Raw genomic sequence first — 23,558 nt, 5'->3', positions numbered from 1 at the left:
TGGCAAAAGAGAAATTAAATTTACTTTGAAAGCTTTGGTGGGTAGAACTGAAAGTCTTCTGAAAGAATATAAAACAAATGTGAACAAAATTAAAGAATGTGCCTCACAAGTGCAATCTCATCGTGAGGACTTGACTAATATCTGTGATGCTGTTGCTAAGCAACATCACATGTTAATCTTATTACTTGCCAAGCGCGAGCAGGAAAGACAAAATAGATGTTTTTCAAGCACTGATTGTTATTGCAGTGCATTCATAGGGGATGTGAAACAATGGTTGAACCAAACATTATATTGAAGGTCATGTTGCTACAAAAAGTGAATATGTGTCTCACCTTCCAACAGACAAAGTTTCTCAAATTCCAAGGGCGTGTTTTGACTACACATGTAGCAGAGGGCCCACAAGATGACATAGACCCGAACAAGTGTGTCAAATGTCAGGGATCAATGTTCTGCAGCAGACAGAGCAACTTCTGTATCTAATACCTCCTCTGTAAACATTAAAATAGAGGCTGATTAGCTGCATTAATCACATGGCAACAATTATTGAAGGACAAATATGTAATGAAAGAACAAGAGGAATAGCTATAGAAAAGGAAGGAGCGGCTTAAATTGCAAGAAGAATTTGCTGCACAAAGGGCCAAAGTTAATGAGCTAAGGACTTCAAATGAGGCAAGTGCTAAAGGTGCTCCAGCGGAACAGTCCCATGGTTTGAATTCTTATTTTGAAGAGGCACAGAGAAAAAAAAACATTCAATGTCACTGTTGATTCATTTATTCCTCGGGTGCTGGTAAAACATGAAAAAGGCTCCCAAGAGGTAGTTCAGAGTGTTTACTTCTAGCCTGCACTAAGGAGGCACTCTGGACCTATATCATACCCAACAGCTCAAGGGGCTCATGGGGACATTTACATAAAGCAAGGAAACACTTCTGTTTTAGGCGACGGGTCAAAAAATATTATTGATATTACAGTATGAGGAAGCAAAATTATAGCCATAATGACTGGCTCTATTTCCTTTAACAGTACATTAGGGGTCCCCATAGAAAATTTGTCAGAAGTTGCCAGTCTGTCACTAAGAAAGGATATATAAAAGCTAAGGCTTTACTACAGGAACATTATTTTCTAACAGAAAATAGCATCCGCCTACATTCCAACGGCTCTTTCTTGGGTACCTATCAAATCTGACAAGGTGAAAACTCTACAAGACTTTTTCTTAGAGACTTGCAATGCAATAGAAAGTGCAGTACATGTATGAGCTAGACATACCTGTCAATTGTTGTAAAGAAATTGTCCTATATGCTTGGGGATAAATGGAGAACTGTGGTCTGTGAACTGCTGAAAAGGCACAACTTAAAGATTACTTTCAATGGCATTGTTGATTTTATTGAAAGGCAAGTAAAGACTGCTACACACCTGGTGTTTGGGAATATATAGGATGCTACATCACCAGCAGTAAGCAAAGGTGTGAACAAAACTAAATCACAACTTTGTTTTAAGGTTGAAGGAGGCAGCTTTGCCACTACTGTGGCCATTGTGAGAAGTAAAGCTAAAACTGAACCTGGAACTAATGGAAGGGAAATGGTCTCATCAGCAAACGGGTATGTCTGTTCTGTGAGGGAAAGTCTAGCGTACTCCACATCATGGTATTCATCACCCCAGAATAGGGAAATTTTGTTTTGTCTTTAACTGTGGAGCGACTTTTCAGTGAATATCACTCAGCTTTTACAGGGACCATATCTTACTAGCTGACTAATTGGATCGTAACCTGATTCAAAAAAGAACCAGTGGTGATCATGGCAGATATTGAATTAATGTTTAATCATGTTAAAGTACCAGCTGAAGATGTGGATCTGCTGAGGTTTCTCTGGTGACTTGATGGTGACCTCAGCCGTGATATGGTGGACTTTAGAATAGTGGTACATTTCTTTGGAGCAACTTCATCACAGAGTGGTGCCAACTTTGCTCTTGAGAAATGTGTAGAAAACAGTGAAGAACAGTCCAGCTGTGAGATGGTGGATAAGGTTTTCCATTGCTTCTATGTTGATGACTGCTTTGTGTCAGTATCCTCTGAGGAAGAAGTGGTGTCTCTCTATTGTGACCATGTATCCATTTGTGCTGAAGGCGGTTTTCAACTCAAAGTGAATAAGCAACAGACATAGCGAAGATGGCTATGGAGCAGTGTCCTATCTATCGTTGCACAACACATGTTCTCAAGTGCACAGTGCTCTGATCATGGGAAAGTAGTTTTCATCCCTCGTATGGAGTTCATCACTGCTACAGTGGCAAGCCATATGGACACATTGTGGTGGAAGGAGCAGCTCCAGGATGCCAGCACATGGCAGATCTAACTCTGGACAGATTCTTTCCAGATGAATATGTAGGAGTTGAATGCTTTGGACCTTTCCAGGTGAAGAGCACAAGGAAGAGGTATGGGGCCATATTTACCCCTCTAGCTATGTGAACTGTTCACATTGAAGTGGCGTCTTCCTTATATAGAGATTCCTTTATTAATGCACTTCATTCTTTATAGCAAGACGAGTACAAGTTCATGAACAGCTCACTGATAATGCAACAAACTTTGTTGGAGCTGAGTGTGAGTTGCAAGAAGCCACTGAGTAGTGCAATCATTCACGGATCAGTGATGTCCTTCTTTAAAAAGGAATTAAAGTGGATGTTTAACCCCCCCCCAAAGCTGGTTCACATCATGGAGGACCATGGGAGAGATTGATCAGGTCTGTACAAAAGGTCCTTAATTCCACTATGAAGCTACAGAATCTCGACGAAGAGGGTTTCCACACAGTCTTTTGTTAAAGTAGAGGCTTTTGTCAAGGGTACTCCAACTTCGAAAGCATCTTTCAATTACAACAATTTGGAAACATTAACACCCAACCAGCTGTTGCTTCTGAAGACCTCACCACCAGGAGAGTTCCAAAAGGAAGGCATTTATACTCATCATAGATGGAAGCGGGTTCAATACATATCAAAATTGTTTTGGAAGCACTGGGTCAAGGAGTATTTACCACAGATACAGGAATGTCAGAAATGGTCAAATGTGAGATGCAAAGTCCCCCCAGGAGACATTGTGCCTATATTTGATGACACATAGCCTTGAAACTCATGGATCATGGGAAGAGACATTCAAATCTTTACAGACAGAAGAGGATTTGTGCAGCATGTGCACATCAAGACCAAGACTAGCTGTCCGGACAAGCCTATAACCAAGATCTGTCTTCAACAGGAGGCAGAGGTTTGAGGAGCTACAGCTCTACAAGATGCATGACTTTGACTTGACAGAGAGTGATGGTAAAGATCATTCTGTACTGGGCTAAGTGCTCGTAACCTCTGGCCTAGATGACTTACATGACAACTGAAACAAAGTGGACATTTGTATAAATGTTAAGGTGTTTGTCCTTGAAGACTTCATGTCTCTTATTACAGTAGTATGTAGTAATTATTACAGTGCAGTAATTAAGGGGCTGGGATGTAGGGGCCATGTCACATACGCTAAGGTGTGGTAGAAGCAAATGAGTATTGTTACATGTTCTCATTTTGTTAGTTGTTTAGTTAATGGAGAGTGGTTGAGCCACGAAGAATGATATTTTAAAAACCGCTATTAGAACACTAATTTAGTTTGACCGCTTAGTTACACTAATTGAGACCGCTAATTGGAATACGAACTAGGTCACTGTTAGTACTTTTAAATATATTAGTTCGACCACAAACTTGTTACTTTGCTAATTTAGTTTTGTTTTTTTTATATCGCTAGAAGATTGTTCATCTTTTCTGGTTTCATAATAAAGGATCAAACATATCTTTTTCAACTTTGGAACTTCATTATTTGAAGCGTGTCACACAATGTTGATCTTCTGGCTTAGACTCTGCGGTTTTGGTTTGTTTTAAAGTGAATGCTGCAAGTAATGTGGCCGCACTTGTTTTTTTTTTACAAGACTACTTATGTCATAATAAGTATTTCCTGAACTATATTTAGATTATTCCCTGAATTACAAACTTGAGTTATTATTTTTTTATTTAAGTTTCATTAACAATTTTATTCATTGAATGTGAACTAAATGTTGCTGTTCAAAAATTGGAATTGAAGTATTACTATAAAAATAAAAGCATTAGGAAATCAGAAGTTCCTGATATTGCAAATTTTGGAAAGTTCAAGATTATTATACTCAAATATCAAATGGAGTTGGTTTCTTCTAATGGAAGTCAGACTACTGGGCTACAGCATTTTGGATCAATTTAAAAACAATCAAGTTTATCAGAGTAATATTAATAACTTGCTAGCTTCTCGACACGAGAAAATACTTAACATATAGAATGTTGGATAAATCTGCAGCTGAAATTATTATAAGCTCTGTTACATTTATATATTTAATATCTTAACCAACACTAATTTGCAATGAGAACTGAGTTTTTGATAGAATACAGTTAGGTATACATGCTGTGTGTATTCTAAAGAATGATATTATAATTTTGCTCATAAACATTGTTGTTCCTAAGAGCCTGTCCCAAACAGGAATTCAAACTGCTACAAATGCCTTGCCTTTTTATTTAAGAGCATGAATGAGCACCATATCATCAAACCCCTAATCAAATGCTCCTCCATTAAAAACTTTGTTCTGTTTCCCAAACAAAAGTTTATACAATTTATGATGAAATGCATCTCAATACTGGTATTCTGGTCCTTTAAAGAAGTATTAGAGCAACGGATCATGCAGTGAAAGATTGATTTATATTTCATTGCACAAATTACAGAATTTTGATTTGTTCATGTTGCAGGAAAATTGACCCAAAGTATCATGAATGAAAGAAATTGAGATGGTGGAAATTCGCAGCAAGTCATAAATACAGTATATAGATCATTAGGTTTAGATTTATTAAACACAAAGTACATCACTCAACAATAAATCATCACATTTATCAAAATAATCAAGGGAATACTAGAACTTGAATGTTAATTCATATAAATCTTTAGGGGAAAAAAAGAATTCTCCATTTAAAGTTTTCGATACATAGACTATGTGAGAGCTCTTTATGATCTACGAACAATTTCATCTCACTATCTAAGGCAGGCATTCCTAACCTACTTTATGCCATGGACCCCTACCACTAACTAAGGAATCTTGTTAATCCAGGTTGAGAACCCCTGGTCAATATGGAACATGGAAGCATTAAGGAACAGAAATCAATGGACATATTAAAATTACAATAAGATATTTCATTGTTTTACAACTTGTTCATACATTATAAATCATTTTGGTAACTGTATATTAATTAAACTATTATATGAAACTTTCTTCCAAATAAGTTTTTTTTTTAAACTCCCATCACTGAGTCTAAATATAGTACCAAAATTAAGACCCCTTGATACCTACAGAACTGTAGATTGCTGTCAATTGAAAAGTGACACTTTTTCCAAAGTTATTGAACTCACAGTAGAGAGCTTTGTGGTAAATTGTTCGGATGAGCAGATTATCATTGTAAACCGTGGCAAGTGAAGCACTTTGCAGTACAGAGCCATTATTCACATACACTTGGGTCACTTTGGGGTATTAAAAAGAATGTTTTTAATTCTGATTACCTGTGTGCACAAAAGAAGTGTTAACTGAGCAGTACAATGGCTGATAGATCAATAATGAAGCCAAAACATTCTTGGCTAACTGAAATGCTTATTTTGATGCCATCAGCCTATCCTTCTGTGTTTAAACTGAATGCATGTTCTTATTTCATCAGCTTAAAGTATTGGGGATTTACTCAGGGCTGTATTTAAAATCAAACCATCCCTCAAAAGAAAATTTTCTTGAGACTTTTTTAAAAAGCCTCAGATTTGGAAGAAATGATGATTTAAAATATAACATTTTTATTTCAGTAACTATGCTATTATCTCCTACACAAAAATTATTTTATTCCCAGAAATTCTGCAAATTATGCATAAATATCTATGAACCATGTTAGCAGACATTCATCTATAAATAATGCCCATAATGCCAAACCTATTCATGTACTGTAGAGTTACAAAATACACGTGGACCAAGATGTGAACTGTCCTGTGCTATCACCAGTGGGATCATCAGTTGATCTGCCACCTGTCTTCAGGAGTTTCGGCCCATTTATGATCAAGACTCCCTCGAGGTGGTGGGCCAGCAGTGCTAAAGCAGCACCTCCCACTGGTGAGCTTAAAAACTTGGCATCTGCCTCTATCAGAGTTGTTGGTCACTTCCATCCAAAAAACTCTTATTCTGCAATATAAATTTAAAAACAAACCTCAGATCCTGGGGGATTTTCAGGATTGTACAGTAGAAATTTCCATGTATTAAAACAACCAGCAGTCCAAATATCTCCAGTCTTTTTGATCCACATTCACATTGTCTGGACTTACACCCAGAGCCAAACTCTTTACACGGAAGAACCAACATTAAGATTGAACAATACAATTAGAATGTTAAAATAGTTAAACTACATATAAACTGTATATAACAGGGTAAGCACAGAGGAACATCTGGATAAATTTCTGAAACGCTCGTTCGCTGCTGTCGTTACTGCGCGGTCGGGAATCTTTCGGAGGGAAGGCCTCAAAATCCTCGGCTTTGCCCGCTGTTGGCGACCGAGAAGGAGGTCGAATCGTTCGGATAGAGATGGCGCTCAGTACTCGGTGTCGGAGATCTGATCAGAGCTCGAAGTTTTCGGATGACTCAGAGTCGGACCATGATCGGGTATGGCAGGGAGAGTTTCTCTTCCTTCTTCCTTCTCCCATCTGCATGAGATGTGGGACATTTGAGAGACTTTGAACTTTTACTGTGCTCGTGGACTTCTTCATCAAATTATAGTATTGTTGCACTGTTGTAACTATATGTTATAATTATGTAGTTTTGTCAGTTTTTTCAGTCTTGGTCTGTCCTGTGTTTTGTGATATCACACCAGAGGAAATAATGTATCATTTCTTAATGCATGCATTACTAAATGACAATAAAAGAGGACTACGTGTCTTCATAATCTAATCTAAAAGTGAATTTGCTTTATCCTTGTGTATGTTCAACATGTATTCCAAATTTCTGTCTGTGTAATCAAAAAAAAGCACCAAAATAGAAAATGGAGTTAATTGTGACTTACACATTTGTACCAAAATAACACTGTTAGTAATTTCTGTCCTCTTATAACATAAAATTAAATCTGCATAGTTTATCTAAAAATCATCATAATCCACATAACTTAATCCAATATCACCAAAAATGACTTTACATTGTAAAATGTGAAAATCTACAAAACAATATCAGATAATTCAGAAAGTGTTCAAAGAGCAAATGTGACAGAATTTCTAAACCTGTGCTGGCGCTTTTACAGCTATGCACATATTAATATCACTTATCTCGGGTAACGATGAGTTTGAGTACAGAGAGGAAATTAGGAACCTGGTGGCATGGTGCAAAGTCGGTAACCTATTCCTCAACGTCAGCAAGATGAAGGAATTGGTTGTTGACTTCAGAAGGAGTAGTAGACCACATGACCCCATTTACATCAGTGGTGCACAAGTGGAACAGGTCAAAAGCTTTAAGTTCCTCGGGGTCAATATCACAAATGACCTGACTTGTTCCAACCAAGCAGAGTCCACTGCCAAAAAGACCCACCAGCGCCTTTACTTCCTGAGAAAGCTAAAGAAATTTGGCCCGTCCCCTAAAACCCTCACTAATTTTTATAGATGCACCTTAGAAAGCATTCTTCTAGGGTGCATCACATGGAAGTTGTCCTGTCCAAGACCGGAAGAAGCTGCAGAAGATCATGAACACAGCCCAGCGCATCACACAAACCAATCTTCCGTCCTTGGACTCACTTTACACCGCATGCTGTCGGAGCAGTGCTGCCAGGATAATTAAGGACACGACCCACCCAGCCAACACACATTTCGTCCCTCTTCCCTCTGGGAGAAGGCTCAGGAGCTTGAAGACTCATATGGCCAGATTTGGGCACAGCTTCTTTCCAACTGTGATAAGACTGCTGAACGGATCCTGACGTGGAACTGGGCCATACCCTCAAAGTATCCAGACCTGCCTCTCGGTTTTTTTGCACTACCTTACTTTCCCTTTTCTATTTATGAATTATAATTTAAACTTTTAATATTAACTATCGATTTGTACTCCAGGGAGTGCAAAGCACAGAATCAAATATCGCTGTGATGATTAAGGAACACACATCAAAGTTGCTGGTGAGCGCAGCAGGCCAGGCAGCATCTCTAGGAAGGGGTACAGTCGACGTTTTGGGCCGAGACCCTTCGTCAGGACCCTTAGTCCTGATGAAGGGTCTCGGCCTGAAACGTCGACTGTACCTCTTTCTAGAGATGCTGCCTGGCCTGCTGCGCTCACCAGCAACTTTGATGTCTGTTGCTTGAATTTCCAGCATCTGCAGAATTCCTCGCATCGCTGTGATGATTGTATGCTCTGGTATCAATTGTTTGGCGACAATAAAGTATAAAGTATTTTAGCACTTGCAGGTGCTGCAGCTTTCCAATGGCAAAGTAATTGCCAATGTATTAAGCTGTGCCTTGAAACTGTATACATTTATGAATGACAGCTTTCAATACATTCTTTGTTAATTACTTAGTCAGAGAGATACAAGAAACACACCTTTCAGATGCCTATGTTCATGAAGACCATTTACTGACACTAATCCTACATTAATCCCATTTTTATTCTCCCTACATTCTCATCAACTGCCGCAGATTCTACCACTGATCTCTACACAAAGCTCAATTTACAGTGGCCCCTTAACTTACTAATAACCCATGTCTTTGGATATGGTAAAAAACTGGAGTAACCAGAGGACACCCGTGAGCTCTCATAGTCATAATCATACTTTATTGATCCCGGGGGAAATTAGTTTTCGTTACAGTTGCACCATAAATAATAAATAGTAATAGAATCATAAATAGTTAAATAGTAATATGTAAATTATGCTCAGAGAGAACTTGCAAACTCTACACAGCATTTGATATCACTCTGTACCTTCCTCTGTATTTGGATCCTTGACTTCCTAACTGGAAGACCACAGTCTGTGCAGATTGGTGATAACATATCCTCCTCGCTGACGATCAACACCAGCGCACCTCGGGTGTGTGCTTAGCCCACTGCTCAACTCTCTATATACCCATGACTGTGTGGCTAGGCATAGCTCAAATACCATCTATAAATTTGCTGATGATACAACCATTGTTGGTAGAATCTCAGGTGGTGACGAGAGGACGTACAGGAGTGAGATATGCCAATTAGCGGAATAGTGCTGTAGCAACAACTTGACAAAGTCAATGAGATGAAAGAGCTGATTGTGGACTTCAGGAAGGGTAAGATGGAGGAACACATACCAATCCTCATAGAGGGATCAGAAGTAGGGAGAGTGAGCAGCTTCAAGTTCCTGGGTGTCAAGATCTCTGAGGATCTAACCTGGTCCCAACAGATCGATGTAGTTATAATGAAGGCAAGACAACGGCTATACTTTATTAGGAGTTTGAAGAGATTTGGCATGTCAACAATTACACTCAAAAACTTTTATAGTTGTACAGTGGACTGCATTCTGACAGGCTGCATCACTGTCTGGTATGGAGGGGCTACTGCACAGGACCGAAAGAAGCTGCAAAAGGTTGTAAATCTAGTCAGCTCCATCTTGGGCACTAGCTTATAAAGTACTCAGGACATCTTCAGGGACCGGTGTCTCAGAAAGGCAGCATCCATTATTAAGGACCTCCAGCACCCACAGTATGCCCTTTTCTCACTGTTACCATCAGGTGGGAGGTACAGAATCCTGAAGGCACACACTCAGCGATTCAGGAACAGCTTCTTCCCTTCTGCCATCCGATTCCTAAATGGACATCAAAGATTTGGACACTACTTCACTTTTTAAAAAAATATATAGTATTTCTGTTTTTGCACATTTTTTAATCTATTCAATACACATAATTGATTTACTTGTTTATAATCAATTTTTAAAATTTTATTTATTTTATTTTCTCTGCCAGATTATGTATTGCAATGAACTGCTGCTGCTAAATTAACAAATTTCACGTCACACGCCAATGATAATAAACCTGATTCTGATTCTGAAGATTGAACCTGGGTCTCTGATTTGTGAGGTAGTGGTTCTAATAGCTGTGCCAATGTGCTGCCCAATGAATATACAGATACCGACAATGGTAGCAGGTAATAATTTGTCTTTGGGAATGGTGGTCTCCAGTCCAGAATATATGTCGGCAGAGAAATGCCCCAATATAATGATGCTGCACTCCTCACATGGGGAGAATAGTTTCTTGATTGCAATGGATGATGTGTAAAATAATCTCCATTTAATATAAGCTCAGAACTATCTGTCAAGTAGTGGAAATTAAATGAGCTGAGGGCAAAGGGAGACTGGTAAATAGCGCTATGCAGGAAGCTGCAGAATGGATAACCGACATGGTCTGAATAATTTCTAGTTGTCTGATTCTTCATGGCCTCCTGCTTATTGGAATGTCATTACAGCTACTGGCAAGAAACCACAAAGACCTTGGAGACATATTCTATAATCTGATAAATCTATTGACGTTTGCCTGGCACCACCCATATCATAAGTATGAACTACTGCCACTCCCACTCAGAACCTATCCTCTCACTAAGCACCAGCATGTGCAGCACAGCATGGGACAGAATAGGCGTGGCCTCACAAACCCTACTGCTTTGAGCAAGCTATAACACAGCTATAAGGACCAGCCTTGCCATGGAAATTGCTTTTAGGAAGCCTGTAAATTAGAAAATCAAAGACACTTTTGATTCATTTTCATATCTTGGCAGAAATTCAGAATTGGTCAAGGGTGAAAAAGATGCATTTGGCCCAACTGTTTTACTATACATAGAGAAAACATATAGTTTATATGTACAGGTGATACAAGTGTTTTAGATGTTCCTTTAATGTACAGATTTTACTAACTTTATATGCATCCAAATTATGATTCTTCTTTTTGTTGCAGTATTTCCTCTATGACTTATTTTCCAAAATTCTTAAATTCATGGCTATTCAGTCATGAAATGAAACAACAAATACCTGTCTCTTTCAGAGGAAATCTTTGCATTCGATTAAGTGATGATAATACAGGTGTAAACAGTTAACAATTGAAAATATATAAATTTCTTTTAGAATACTAACAAATACTTCAATAAATCTGATTTTTGGAATACCCGTCAATTTGGAATGCAATGCCCTCTTTGAGCTATCTAACCTTCAATTCTCTATTGTCCTTTCCAGTGAAATTTCAGTTTACTGCTTCCACCCTTATACTTCAAACTATATCTCACACTTGGAATCATAGAACTGGATGTACAAAGCTGGATTATTTCATCACAGCTTGTCCATGCCAACCATGATACCTTTCTATGCTAATCTCATTTTCTTGTATTAGGTGCATATCTCCTCAATGTCTTTTCTATCAAAGCACCATTCTACCTAAGCCTTATAAACATTGTAATTGTATTTACTTCTACCCATTCCCCGGCAGCTCACTCCAGATTACCAATACCACGTATCTTACCCCTGCGAGGATAGCTTTCTCTAGCCCTGACCCCCGCCCCAATCCCCCACTCTCATACACTTTAAGATCCCTAGGAACAGTCACTGGCCCTCTTACCTATAGTTAGTGTGGTTTGCTTTCCTGTACAGAGATGATACTCTACTTACCTACACCATAGGACAGAGAATGTCATAGATTATCATAGGACTGATAATGCAAGCTGATACTATTTTGAGAGGCTAATTATGGTGCAATATAAACAAAGTACATGGACCGGCCCTTTAGCACACGATGTCTGTGATGAACATGATAAATAAACTAAATCTCTTCTGCCTGCACATGATCCATTTTCCTCTATTCTCTGCAATAGTTATCTGCCCACCTGAAAGCCCCTTAAATGCCATCACTGATCTCCTACCACTAGCTCTGGCAGTCTGTTTTAAGCACCTACCATCCCCCCTCTCACCTTAAATGCATGCACTGTAGTAATTGACATATATTCTGGGAGAAAGATTCTGACTAACTACCCTATCGACACCTCTCATAACTTTATGTACTTCCTTCAGAGCTCCCTTAAGCTTTCAATGATCCAAAAGAAAAACAAATTTGTCAATCTCACCTTATAACTCATACTCTCTAGTCTTGGTAGCAACATGGTAAGCCTCTTTTATACTTTTTCGAAAGCTTCCACATCCTTCCTGTAATGCTGAGACCAGAATTGCTCACAATTCTGCAGCAATGGTCCAAACAAAGCTTCATAAAGCTGTCTGTAATGTGACTTCCTCACTCTTGTACTCAATGACCCAACCAATGAAGGTAAGCATAACATATGCCTTCTTTACCACCCTCTGTGGCCTCTTTCAGAGCAATGGACTTGGATTGCAAATGCAAAGATCCCTGAAAGTGGCAGCAAAGATAGGATGATGAAGGCAGTATATAGGTTACCTGCCTTTGTTGGGCACAGTATAAGATGACAAGATGGTACAACTTCAGTAAATATTGGTTAGGCCACAGATGGTATATTAACATAGAAACATAGAAACATAGAAAATAGGTGCAGGAGTAGGCCATTCGGCCCTTCGAGCCTGCACCGCCATTTATTATGATCATGGCTGATCATCCAACACAGAACCCCGCCCCAGCCTTCCCTCCATACCCCCTGACCCCCGTAGCCACAAGGGCCATATCTAACTCTCTCTTAAATATAGCCAATGAACTGGCCTCAACTGTTTCCTGTGGCAGAGAATTCCACAGATTCACCACTCTCTGTGTGAAGAAGTTTTTCCTAATCTCGGTCCTAAAAGGCTTCCCCTCTATCCTCAAACTGTGGCCCCTCGTTCTGGACTTCCCCAACATCGGGAACAATCTTCCTGCATCTAGCCTGTCCAATCCCTTTAGGATCTTATACGTTTCAATCAGATCCCCCCTCAATCTTCTAAATTCCAACGAGTACAAGCCCAGTTCATCCAGTCTTTCTTCATATGAAAGTCCTGCCATCCCAGGAATCAATCTGGTGAACCTTCTTTGTACTCCCTCTATGGCAAGGATGTCTTTCCTCAGATTAGGGGACCAAAACTGCACACAATACTCCAGGTGTGGTCTCACCAAGGCCTTGTACAACTGCAGTAGTACCTCCCTGCTCCTGTACTCGAATCCTCTCACTATAAATGCCAGCATAACGTTCGCCTTTTTCACCGCCTGCTGTACCTGCATGCCCACTTTCAATGACTGGTGTATAATGACACCCAGGTCTCGTTGCACCTCCCCTTTTCCTAATTGGCCACCATTCAGATAATAATCTGTTTTCCTATTTTTGCCACCAAAGTGGATAACTTCACATTTATCCACATTAAATTGCATCTGCCATGAATTTGCCCACTCACCCAACCTATCCAAGTCACCCTGCATCCTCTTAGCATCCTCCTCACAGCTAACACTGCCACCCAGCTTCGTGTCATCCGCAAACTTGGAGATGCTGCATTTAATTCCCTCATCCAAGTCATTAATATATATTGTAAACAACTGGGGTCCCAGCACTGAGCCTTGCGGTACCCCACTAGTCACCGCCTGCCATTCTGAAAAGGTCCCGTTTATTCCCACTCTTTGCTTCCTGTCTGCTAACCAATTCTCCACCCACACCAATACCTTACCCCCAATACCGTGTGCTTTAAGTTTGCATACTAATCTCCTGTGTGGGACCTTGTCAAAAGCCTTTTGAAAATCCAAATATACCACATCCACTGGTTCTCCCCTATCCACTCTACTAGTTACATCCTCAAAAAATTCTATGAGATTCGTCAGACATGATTTTCCTTTCACAAATCCATGCTGACTTTGTCCGATCATTTCACCGCTTTCCAAATGTGCTGTTATCACATCCTTGATAACTGACTCCAGCAGTTTCCCCACCACCGACGTTAGGCTAACTGGTCTATAATTCCCCGGTCTCTCTCTCCCTCCTTTTTTAAAAAGTGGAGTTACATTAGCCACCCTCCAATCCTCAGGAACTAGTCCAGAATCTAACGAGTTTTGAAAAATTATCACTAATGCATCCACTATTTCTTGGGCTACTTCCTTAAGCACTCTAGGATGCAGACCATCTGGCCCTGGGGATTTATCTGACTTCAATCCCTTCAATTTACCTAACACCACTTCCCTACTAACAGGTATTTCGCTCAGTTCCTCCATCTCACTGGACCCTCTGTCCCCTACTATTTCTGGAAGATTATTTATATGCTCCTTAGTGAAGACAGAACCAAAGTAATTATTCAATTGGTCTGCCATGTCCTTGCTCCCCATAATCAATTCACCTTTTTCTGTCTGCAGGGGACCTACATTTGTCTTTACCAGTCTTTTCCCTTTTACATATCTATAAAAGCTTTTACAGTCCGTTTTTATGTTCCCTGCCAGTTTTCTCTCATAATCTTTTTTCCCCTTCCTAATTAAGCCCTTTGTCCTCCTCTGCTGAACTCTGAATTTCTCCCAGTCCTCAGGTGAGCCATATTGAGTGAGTTCTTGCCACCACAGTAGAGGAAGTATATGATTGCACTGCAGAATGAGCAGAGATTAACAAGAACATTGTGTGGGAAGGAATATTACAAAGGGAAAATGAATGGGTTTATTTTCTTTGTAGCAGAGGTGGAAGCATGTACAAAATTAGGAAAAACAGAAAATGGTGTGGGTACCAAGAAAACTGTCCCCTTGTCAAAGATGTGCAAGAGCAGAGGACATGGGTTTCAGGTGAGGAATAAAGGATTTGGGTATCTGAGGAGGAGTTTCTGCACTTAGCAAGTGATTGCAATCCAGAATGCACAGCCTGAGAAGGTGGTGGAAATTAATATTCTCAAAACATTTAAGCACAGGGACAGGCCCTTAATCACACAGAAATGAGCACTTAAATCGGCAAAAGATAGTGGACTTAGGACCAAGTGCTGATAAATAAGATTAGTATAGATAGATACGTGAAGGTTGGCACAGACAGAGGGGCTGAAGAGCCTGTTACAATGCTTTATATCGCTATCACTCCTAAACTTGCTGTTACAACTTCACCTTAACTTACAAAACATAATATACACAAATGCTTTTCTAACCACTGTTAACTTGTCACTTCCAAAGATCTGCAGACAAACATTTAAGGACCCTCTGTTTATGAATCTACTTCAAATCTTCTCTTCATCCTTCATATCAAATTACATATTCTAACTGCTGCACCATGTTTACCTATTCCACCAGCATGTATATATGGAGATAAAAGAGACTGCTGATGCTAAAATCAATAGTAAAAACAGAGTGCTGGAAGAATATCAATTCCTGCCTGGGAAGTAACTTGGATCTGCTCCAATGTTCCTACCATCACAGTCGCTGCCATTTCATCAACTGCAGATAGCGAAGATGCATACATCAGGATGCTCTTAGTTGACTACTGCTCAGTATTCAACATTGCCATCCCTTCAAAATTAATCACTAAGCTCCAAAGACCTGGGCCTCAATACCTCCTTTCAGACCCCAGTCAGTGCAGGTCTCCTCCACAATCATCACCAGCACAGGTGCGCCACGAGGCTGTGTGTTTAGCCCCTGCACAACTCACTTAATACCCGTGACCATGAGGTTAAGTACAGCTCCAATACCATATTTAAGTTTGGTGACGATACCACTGTTGCTAGCGGTATCAGAGGTGGTGAAAAATCAACACATAGGAGGGAGATTGAAAATCTGGTTGAATGGTGCCAGAACATCAACCTCTCACTCAATGTCAGCAAAACCAAAACGCTGGTTATTGACTATAGGAGGAAGGAACCGAAGGTCCATGAGCACTAGGGGATTGGAGATGGAGAAGATCAGTAAATTGAAATTCCTTGGCATTGTCATATCAGAGGATCTGTCCTGGGATAAGTGCCATTATAAACATAGAAACATAGAAAATAGGTGCAGGAGTAGGTCATTCAGCCCTTCGAGCCTGCACCGCCATTCAGAATGATCATGGCTGATCATCCAACTCAGAACCCTGTACCTGCCTTCTCTCCATAACCCCCGATCTCTTTAGCCACAAGGGTCATATCTAACTCCCTCTTAAATATAGCCAATGAACTGGCCTCAACTGTTTCCTGTGGCAGAGAATTCCACAGATTCACCACTCTCTGTGTGAAGTAGTTTTCCTCATCTCAGTCCAAAAAGGCTTCCCTTTTATCCTTAAACTGTGACCCCTCATCCTGGACTTGCCCAACATCGGGAACAATCTTCCTGCATCTAGCCTGTCCAATCCCTTTAGGATTTTATACATTTCAATAAGATCCCCCCTCAATTTTCTAAATTCCAGCGAGTATAAGCCTAATCGATCCAGTCTTTCATCATATGAAAGTCCTGCCATCCCAGAAATCAATCTGGTGAACCTTTTTTGTACTCCCTTTATGGCAAGAATGTCTTTTCTCAGATTAGGGGACCAAAACTGCACACAATACTCCAGGTGTGGTCTCACCAAGGCCTTGTGCTACTGCAGTAGTACCTCCCTGCTCCTGTACTCGAATCCTCTCGCTATAAATGCCAGCATACCATTCGCCTTTTTCACCGCCTGCTGTACCTGCATGCCCACTTTCAATGACTGGTGTACAATAACACCCAGGTCTTGTTGCACCTCCCCTTTTCCTAATCGGCCACCATTCAGATAATAATCTGTTTTCCTGTTCTTGCCACCAAAGTGGATAACCTCACGTATATCCACATTAATTTGCATCTGCCATGAATTTGCCCACTCACCTAACCTATCCAAGTCACCCTGCATCCTCTTAGCATCCTCCTTACAGCTAACACTGCCGCCCAGCTTTGTGTCATCCGCAAACTTGGAGATGCTGCATTTACTTCCCTCATCTAAGTCATTAATATATATTGTAAACAACTGGGGTCCCAACACTGAGCCTTGCGGTACCCCACTAGTCACTGCCTGCCATTCTGAAAAGGTCCCGTTTATTCCCATTCTTTGCTTCCTGTCTGCCAACCAATTCTCTATCCACATCAATATCATGCCCCCAATACCGTGTGCTTTAAGTTTGCACACTAATCTCCTGTGTGGGACCTTGTCAAAAGCCTTTTGAAAATCCAAATATACCACATCCACTGGTTCTCCCCGATCCACTCTACTAGTTACATCCTCAAAAAATTCTATGAGATTCGTCTGACATGACTTTCCTTTCACAAATCCATGCTGACTTTGTCCGATGATTTCACCGTTTTCCAAATGTGCTGTTATCATATCTTTGATAACTGACTCTAGCAGTTTCCCCACCACCGATGTTAGGCTAACCGGTCTATAATTCCCCGGTTTCTCTCTCCCTCCTTTTCTAAAAAGCGGGGTTACATTAGCCACCCTCCAATCCTCAGGAAGTAATCCAGAATCTAAAGAGTTTTGAAAAATTATCACTAATGCCTTTCTTGGGCTGCTTCCTTAAGCATTCTGGGATGCAGACCATCTGGCCCTGGGGATTTACCTGCCTTTATTCCCTTCAATTTACCTAACACCACTTCCCTACTAACATATATTTCCCTTAGTTCCTCTATCTCACTCGACCCTCGGTCCCCTACTATTTCCGGAAGATTATTTATGTCCTCCTTAGTGAAGACAGAACCAAAGTAGTTATTCAATTGGTTATTTGGTCATTCAATTGAGCAGCAGCTCTACCTTCTTGGAAGTTTGCGCAGATTAAGCACGTCATCTAAAAATCTGACGAACTTCTACAGATGCACAGTGGAGAGTATCCCGACTGCTTACATTATGGCCTGGTATGGAGCACATCTATAAGGAGCCCTGCCACAGGAAAGCAGCATCTGTTAAAGAAGCCCACCATCCAGGCCATGCTCTCTTCTCACTGTTGCCATCAGGAAGGAAGTACAGGAGCCTTAGGTCCCACACCATCAGATTCAGGAAGAGTTATTCTTCGACTATCAGGTTCCTGAACCAGCATGGAACGACCTCACTCTGAAATGAACCATAACCTATGAGCTCACTTTCAAAGACTCTACAACTCAGGTTCAATGTATTATTTATTTATTTGTATTTGCCGTTTGTGTTCTTTTGCACATTGTCAATCTTTGTGTGTAGCTTATTTCATTGATTCTGTTGTATTTCTTTATTCTACTATGAATACCTGCAAGAAAATGAATTTCAGGTGGTATAAGATGATATATGCATACTTTAATAATAAATTTATTTTAAACTTTGAATTCAATGGGTCAAGCAGCATCTACAGAGTTAACTTTTTGGGCTTAGACCCTACATTAGGACTGAGGCAGAACAGGAAAGATTGCTAACATATTTTAGAGAAAAATTACAAAGATTGTTGCCAGGACTTGAGTACACGAGTTATAGGGAAATACTGAATAGTATAGGATTATTATTCCTTAGAGTGTAGGAGAATGAGGAGAGATTTGATAGAGGAATGCAATATTATCACGAGTATAGATTGGGTAAATGCAAATGGGTTTTTTTTCCTCTGAAGTTGGGTGAGACTAGAACCAGAGGTTATGGGTTAAGGGTGAAAGGTGAAATATTTAAAAAGAACATCATCGCTCAGAGGGTGGCGAGAGTGTGGAATGAGCTGCCAGTGGAAGTGGTGCATGCCAGTTTGATTTAAGAGCAAGTTGGATAGGTATGTGGATGGAAGGGGTATGGAGGGCTATGGTCTGGGTGCAGATTGATGGGATTAGGCAGATTAATAGTTTGGCATGGACTAAATGGGATGAAAGACCTGTTTTAGTGCCGTAGTGTTCCATGACACTATATAGCAGTTTATAGGGGAGTGGGATAGAGGCTGCTGAGTGATAGATGTAGACTATGGGCAGGGAGACAGAGAGATCTAGTCAATTTTCCATCGTAGAAAGAAGGAAAGCTCATTCAAATGAGCATTTATATGTCATTTGAAGGCTATTGTTATCTTCCTCATTGACAATACTTCTGGTTATTTTCCATTATCACTCTTGCTTCAGCTGATCACTGCTCCTTCAGCCTGTTTTGTCTGTCACATTCCAGCTGTCCATCTTCCTTTCCCCAAATGTTTAATCAAGCATTTCTCTACCATTCCAATAGCACCTTTGTGACTGGACAGAATTTCTATTTCATTGGGTTTCTCAATTGTGGCTGCCTCACCACTACGAAATGTGTACTATTTCCATCTATTGACCTGAATAGGAATCTATATTTTTCCTCTATTTTATATACATTGCAACTTAAACATCATTGCCTACAAGACCCCTATGACTGCGGTGTTGCATTAATCTGACAAGATTCCCATGTGACCTTGCCTCCTTCCCAGTTGAGGCAATTATATAAATCAATCATGTCCAGCAGTCATGGAGCTGTTAGGTTATAATTAATGCAATAAAACATTTTATCTTTCGTAAATTCTATAATATAAAAGGGAAGACAGCAATAAAAGGTTTGAGATAAAGAGAGTACAAGATTGATTTGTGTTTTAAACTTCAAATAAATGACATTTGACTGACTTTGTTACTATTACACTTACATTAATTATCAATGACAGACCTAAGAATGTACAAAGAAAACTTAACTTGCCCTGTACGTTCAAGCGGATTACGTAACTAAAATGATAAATATTAAAATTAATTTGGCTAATAAACAACTTCAATCTAGTCTAGGATTTGTCAACTTCTGTGATTGCAATTACACATTTGCCAGTAAAATCACGTCTAAATTTACTTCCCAGAAACTAAGATTTTTTTTCCCCGCAGACTTACCTCCTTTTGAGTCAGACTATGGTTTGGATTAATTTCCAGAACATTGGTCATAAAAGCTGTAGTCTCTGCAAGAAATAGGTGTCTGAATTACAAGAAAGCAAAACTTTAATTAAATTGTATAAGTATTTTACTCTATAATCGTTAAAAATGTAATGTTAACAATTAATCACTAAATGCAATAAAGATTGGGAATCTCTTCTACATTTTTGGAGAAACTAAAGAAAAACAATTTTGCAATTATAACAGCAAACTGAAGTGGAGAAATAAGAATATGAAGAACCAAACAAGCAAAAAATGCTAAAAGTAAATGCTTAAAATAATTTTCAGACCAATGAATTAATAAAATGGAGGCATTCACTCAAACAATAATACTTGTAACATAAGAAAGGTTAGAATTCCTTTATAATTTATAATACAATTACAAAACCGGGATTTAAGATCGTGTCAAATAGCTAGTGGGATCCTTCATAATGGTGCTAGCCCTTTTCTGGCACCTTTCTGTACTTATTTCCCTGATGGCAGGTAGGCCGATGCTGGTGATGTGTTGGGTAGTTTTGACAACTCATTGCAGAGTCTTCCTGTTTGCCACAGTGCAGTTTCCATACCAAGCAATGATGCATCTTGCTAGAATTTTCACTATTGCACATCTGTGGAATGATATGCGTATAGATGTGAACAGTTCAGCTCTCTTAAGCCTTTACAGGAAGTAGAGGCAATCATGAGCTTTCCTGACTGTAGGATGTGTCCTGGAACCAAGAGAAGCTGTGTGATGTGCCCTCCCAGGAATTTAAAACTACTCGCAGTTTTCGCAGGTGCCGCCAATATAAAGGGGCATGTGAGTGGTGCAAGTTTTTCTGAAGTTGATCACCATCTTCTTTGTGTTGCTGACATTAAGAAAGTGGTTATTTGCCTAGCACCAGGCCTCGAGCTCTTCCAACTCTTGTCTGTAGGCCATCTCATTGTTGTTGGTGATGAGACTCACCACTGTTGGAGACACTTCAATAGAATTTATTCATGCAGGAATCACTGTTGCATCGAATGTAGTGACATAGCAGCTGTTCATTGCAGCTTTCCCCAAGATGCCTTGTCAGAGAAATGTTTGTACTGTGGCAACCCACTTTCTGGCACACACGAACCGGCTCACAACAGCACGTGCAGGCAGAGGGCCAGCAGCAAAAAGGGCGCCAGGCCATCTTCACCAGCAGGGGGAAAATCCCGCGCGCAAAAAGAGTCTGGGAATATACATTCCCCACAGTAGTCCCGCCCAGGGAGAGCGGGAACGGGAAGGCTTTAAAGCGGGCCACGAAGTTTGAATAAATCTCTTTCATCGCAACTCTAACTCACCGACTCCGTGTGGTTATTCTAGCGCTGTGTGTAGCATATCGCTACAGTACATCTAAGACTCTGTGAAGACTTCTGGTACAGCATACAGTGCTTGGAAAAAGAATTCAGCCACAAACTTTGTTCACGGAGATGAGTATTACAACCAGAGATTTCGATCAACTCAACTGAGAATTTTTATTTGTCAATCACATGCTCTTTTTTTCATAGAAGAGCCCAAAAAACAGGGAAATTTGTAAAACATGAAAAATTAAAACTCAAAAACTGAAATGTCGGCAGTTCAAAGGTAATCATCCCCCTTTGCTCAGTACTCAGTGGAACCACCTCTCGCAGCTGTTACAGCCAGTAGTCTTTTTGGATAAGTCTCTGTTAGCTTTGCACAACATGATGGAGCAAACTTTATCCATCCTCCTTGCAAAATTGCTCAAGCTGTGCCAGGTTAGTGGGGAGCAGTGGTGGAAAGCAATCTTGAGCTCTTTCCAGAGATGCTTAATCAGGTTAAAGTCAGGACTCTGATGGAGCCACTAAAGGACATCAATTTTCTTCATTTTAACCATGCCATGGTTGTTCTGTCAGTGTGCATTGGGTTGTTGTTCTTCTGAAAGATGAACTTCCTCCCCAGTTTACAGATTCTGTCAGAGGCTAGTAAGTTTTCACCCAGGATCTCTCTGTATTTAGCAGCATTCATCCTGACCAAATATTCGGTCTCTTCTGCCAAAAAGATTCCCCATAGCATGATGTTACCTCCAACAGACTTTATAGTAGGGATGATCTACCTCAATCCTTCCTTTGCAAGTGGATCTTCGATTTCCTCACTTGCAGACCACAGTTAATTCAGAGAGGCAATAACGTCTTCTCCACAATCTCCATCAGCATAGGTGCACTACAAGGCCGTGTGTTTAACTCCCTGCTCTACTCCCTTTATACCTATGACAGTGAGGCGGAGCACAGCTCCAATGCCGTATTTAATTTTGCTGATGACATCATTGTCATTGGCCAAAATCAAATGTGGTGATAAATTAGCACATAAGAGTGAGATTGAAAATCTGACTGAGTGGTGCCATAACAACAACATCTCATTCAGTGCCAGCAAGACCAAGGAGGTGATTATTGACTTCAGGAGGAAGAAACCGGATATTCATAAGCCAGTCCTCATCAGGGGATCAGAGTTGGAGAGAGTCAACAACTTGAAATTCCTCAGTGTTGCCATTTCAGGGGGTCTGTCCTGGGTTCAACACACAAGGGCCATTACTAACAAAGCACTGCAGTGCCTCTATTTTCTTAGAAGTCGGTGAAGATTCAGCATATTATCTAAAACTTTGACAAACTTCTATAGCTGTGTGGTGGAGAGTATATTGACTGGTTGCATCATGGCCAGGTATGAAAACACCAATGCCCTTGAACGGAAAGGTGTACAAAAAGTAGTTGATATGGCCCAGGTCATCATGGGTAAAGCAGGAAGCCAGCATCCATCATCAAGGACCTCCACCATCCTGGCCTTGCTCTCTTCTCACTGCTGCCATCAGGATAAAAGTACTGCAGCCTCAGGTCCCACTACACCAGGTTCAGGAATAGTTATTACCCTTTAAGCATCAGATTCTTGAACCAGAGGGTATAACTTCACCCAACTTCACTTGCTCCATCACTAAACTGTTCCCACAACCTACGGATTCACTTTCAAGGACTCTTCATCTCATGTTTTTGCTATTTATTGCTTATTTATTTATTATTTTTTCTTTGTGTATTTGCACAGTTTGTTGTCGTTTGCACATTGATTGTTCGTCCATCCTGTTGGAAGCAGACTATTATCAATTCTATTGAACTCCTTGTATTTACTGTGAAGGGCTACAAGACAATGAATCTCAGGGTTGTATATGGTGACACCCTGTATACCATGTGTACTTCGATAAGTTTACTTTGAACTTTGATAAAGAGAATTTGCAATTCAAATTTATTTTTACAATTTTGCCCAATCCAGTTTTGGGGCTGCATTTATAATACCACATGTGATTTTGGGAACTTTTCAAAGAACGTTTATAATTTGGAAACTGTTTATAGCATTTTCAGATTATTATCAGCAGCTCACAGAAGGATCAAACTTACTTAATGCAGGAGAAGGCCATTCAGCCCTATGTTAGCTCCCAACAGAGCAATCCTATTAATCCCATTTGTTTACCCTGTAGTCTGAGACTCACATGCCCATCAATTCCCCTTTGTTCCAAAATGAGTTAATTAACCCACCATATTGAAGAACTGGATACTGAAGAATTAGGAAGCTCCCTCAGCATAGATGTCGCAAACTAGGTGCCATACATTTAAAGCAACCTCTAGGGAAAGACAAGAAAAAGCAGCCAAAGTCTGTTATGGGCTGCATTCACAGCCTGGAATCATAGTAGAGAGAGAAATCGTCACTAAATTTGAATACATATTGAAATGTGTGCTG

At 40.2% G+C, this 23,558-nt stretch overlaps 1 protein-coding gene across 1 annotated transcript in view; it reads right to left on the bottom strand.

Annotated features, from left to right (window-relative positions):
- Positions 1–4,879: 4,879 nt before the first annotated feature.
- The window catches only part of LOC134343749 (serum paraoxonase/arylesterase 2-like), a 66,819-nt gene continuing 48,140 nt past the window's right edge, over positions 4,880–23,558 (bottom strand). The window contains 5 exon segments of the mRNA XM_063042491.1: positions 4,880–5,557; positions 5,560–5,587; positions 6,271–6,357; positions 6,359–6,400; positions 19,775–19,856. Of these exon segments, the coding sequence (XP_062898561.1) occupies positions 5,361–5,557; positions 5,560–5,587; positions 6,271–6,357; positions 6,359–6,400; positions 19,775–19,856 (436 nt within the window). The 3' untranslated portion in view covers positions 4,880–5,360.

Source organism: Mobula hypostoma, chromosome 3, assembly GCF_963921235.1.
Source record: "Mobula hypostoma chromosome 3, sMobHyp1.1, whole genome shotgun sequence".
NCBI classification, from domain to species: Eukaryota; Metazoa; Chordata; class Chondrichthyes; order Myliobatiformes; family Myliobatidae; genus Mobula; species Mobula hypostoma.
The sequence above is the reverse complement of the archived record's forward strand: the minus strand, read 5'-3'. Positions and strand labels throughout refer to the sequence as shown.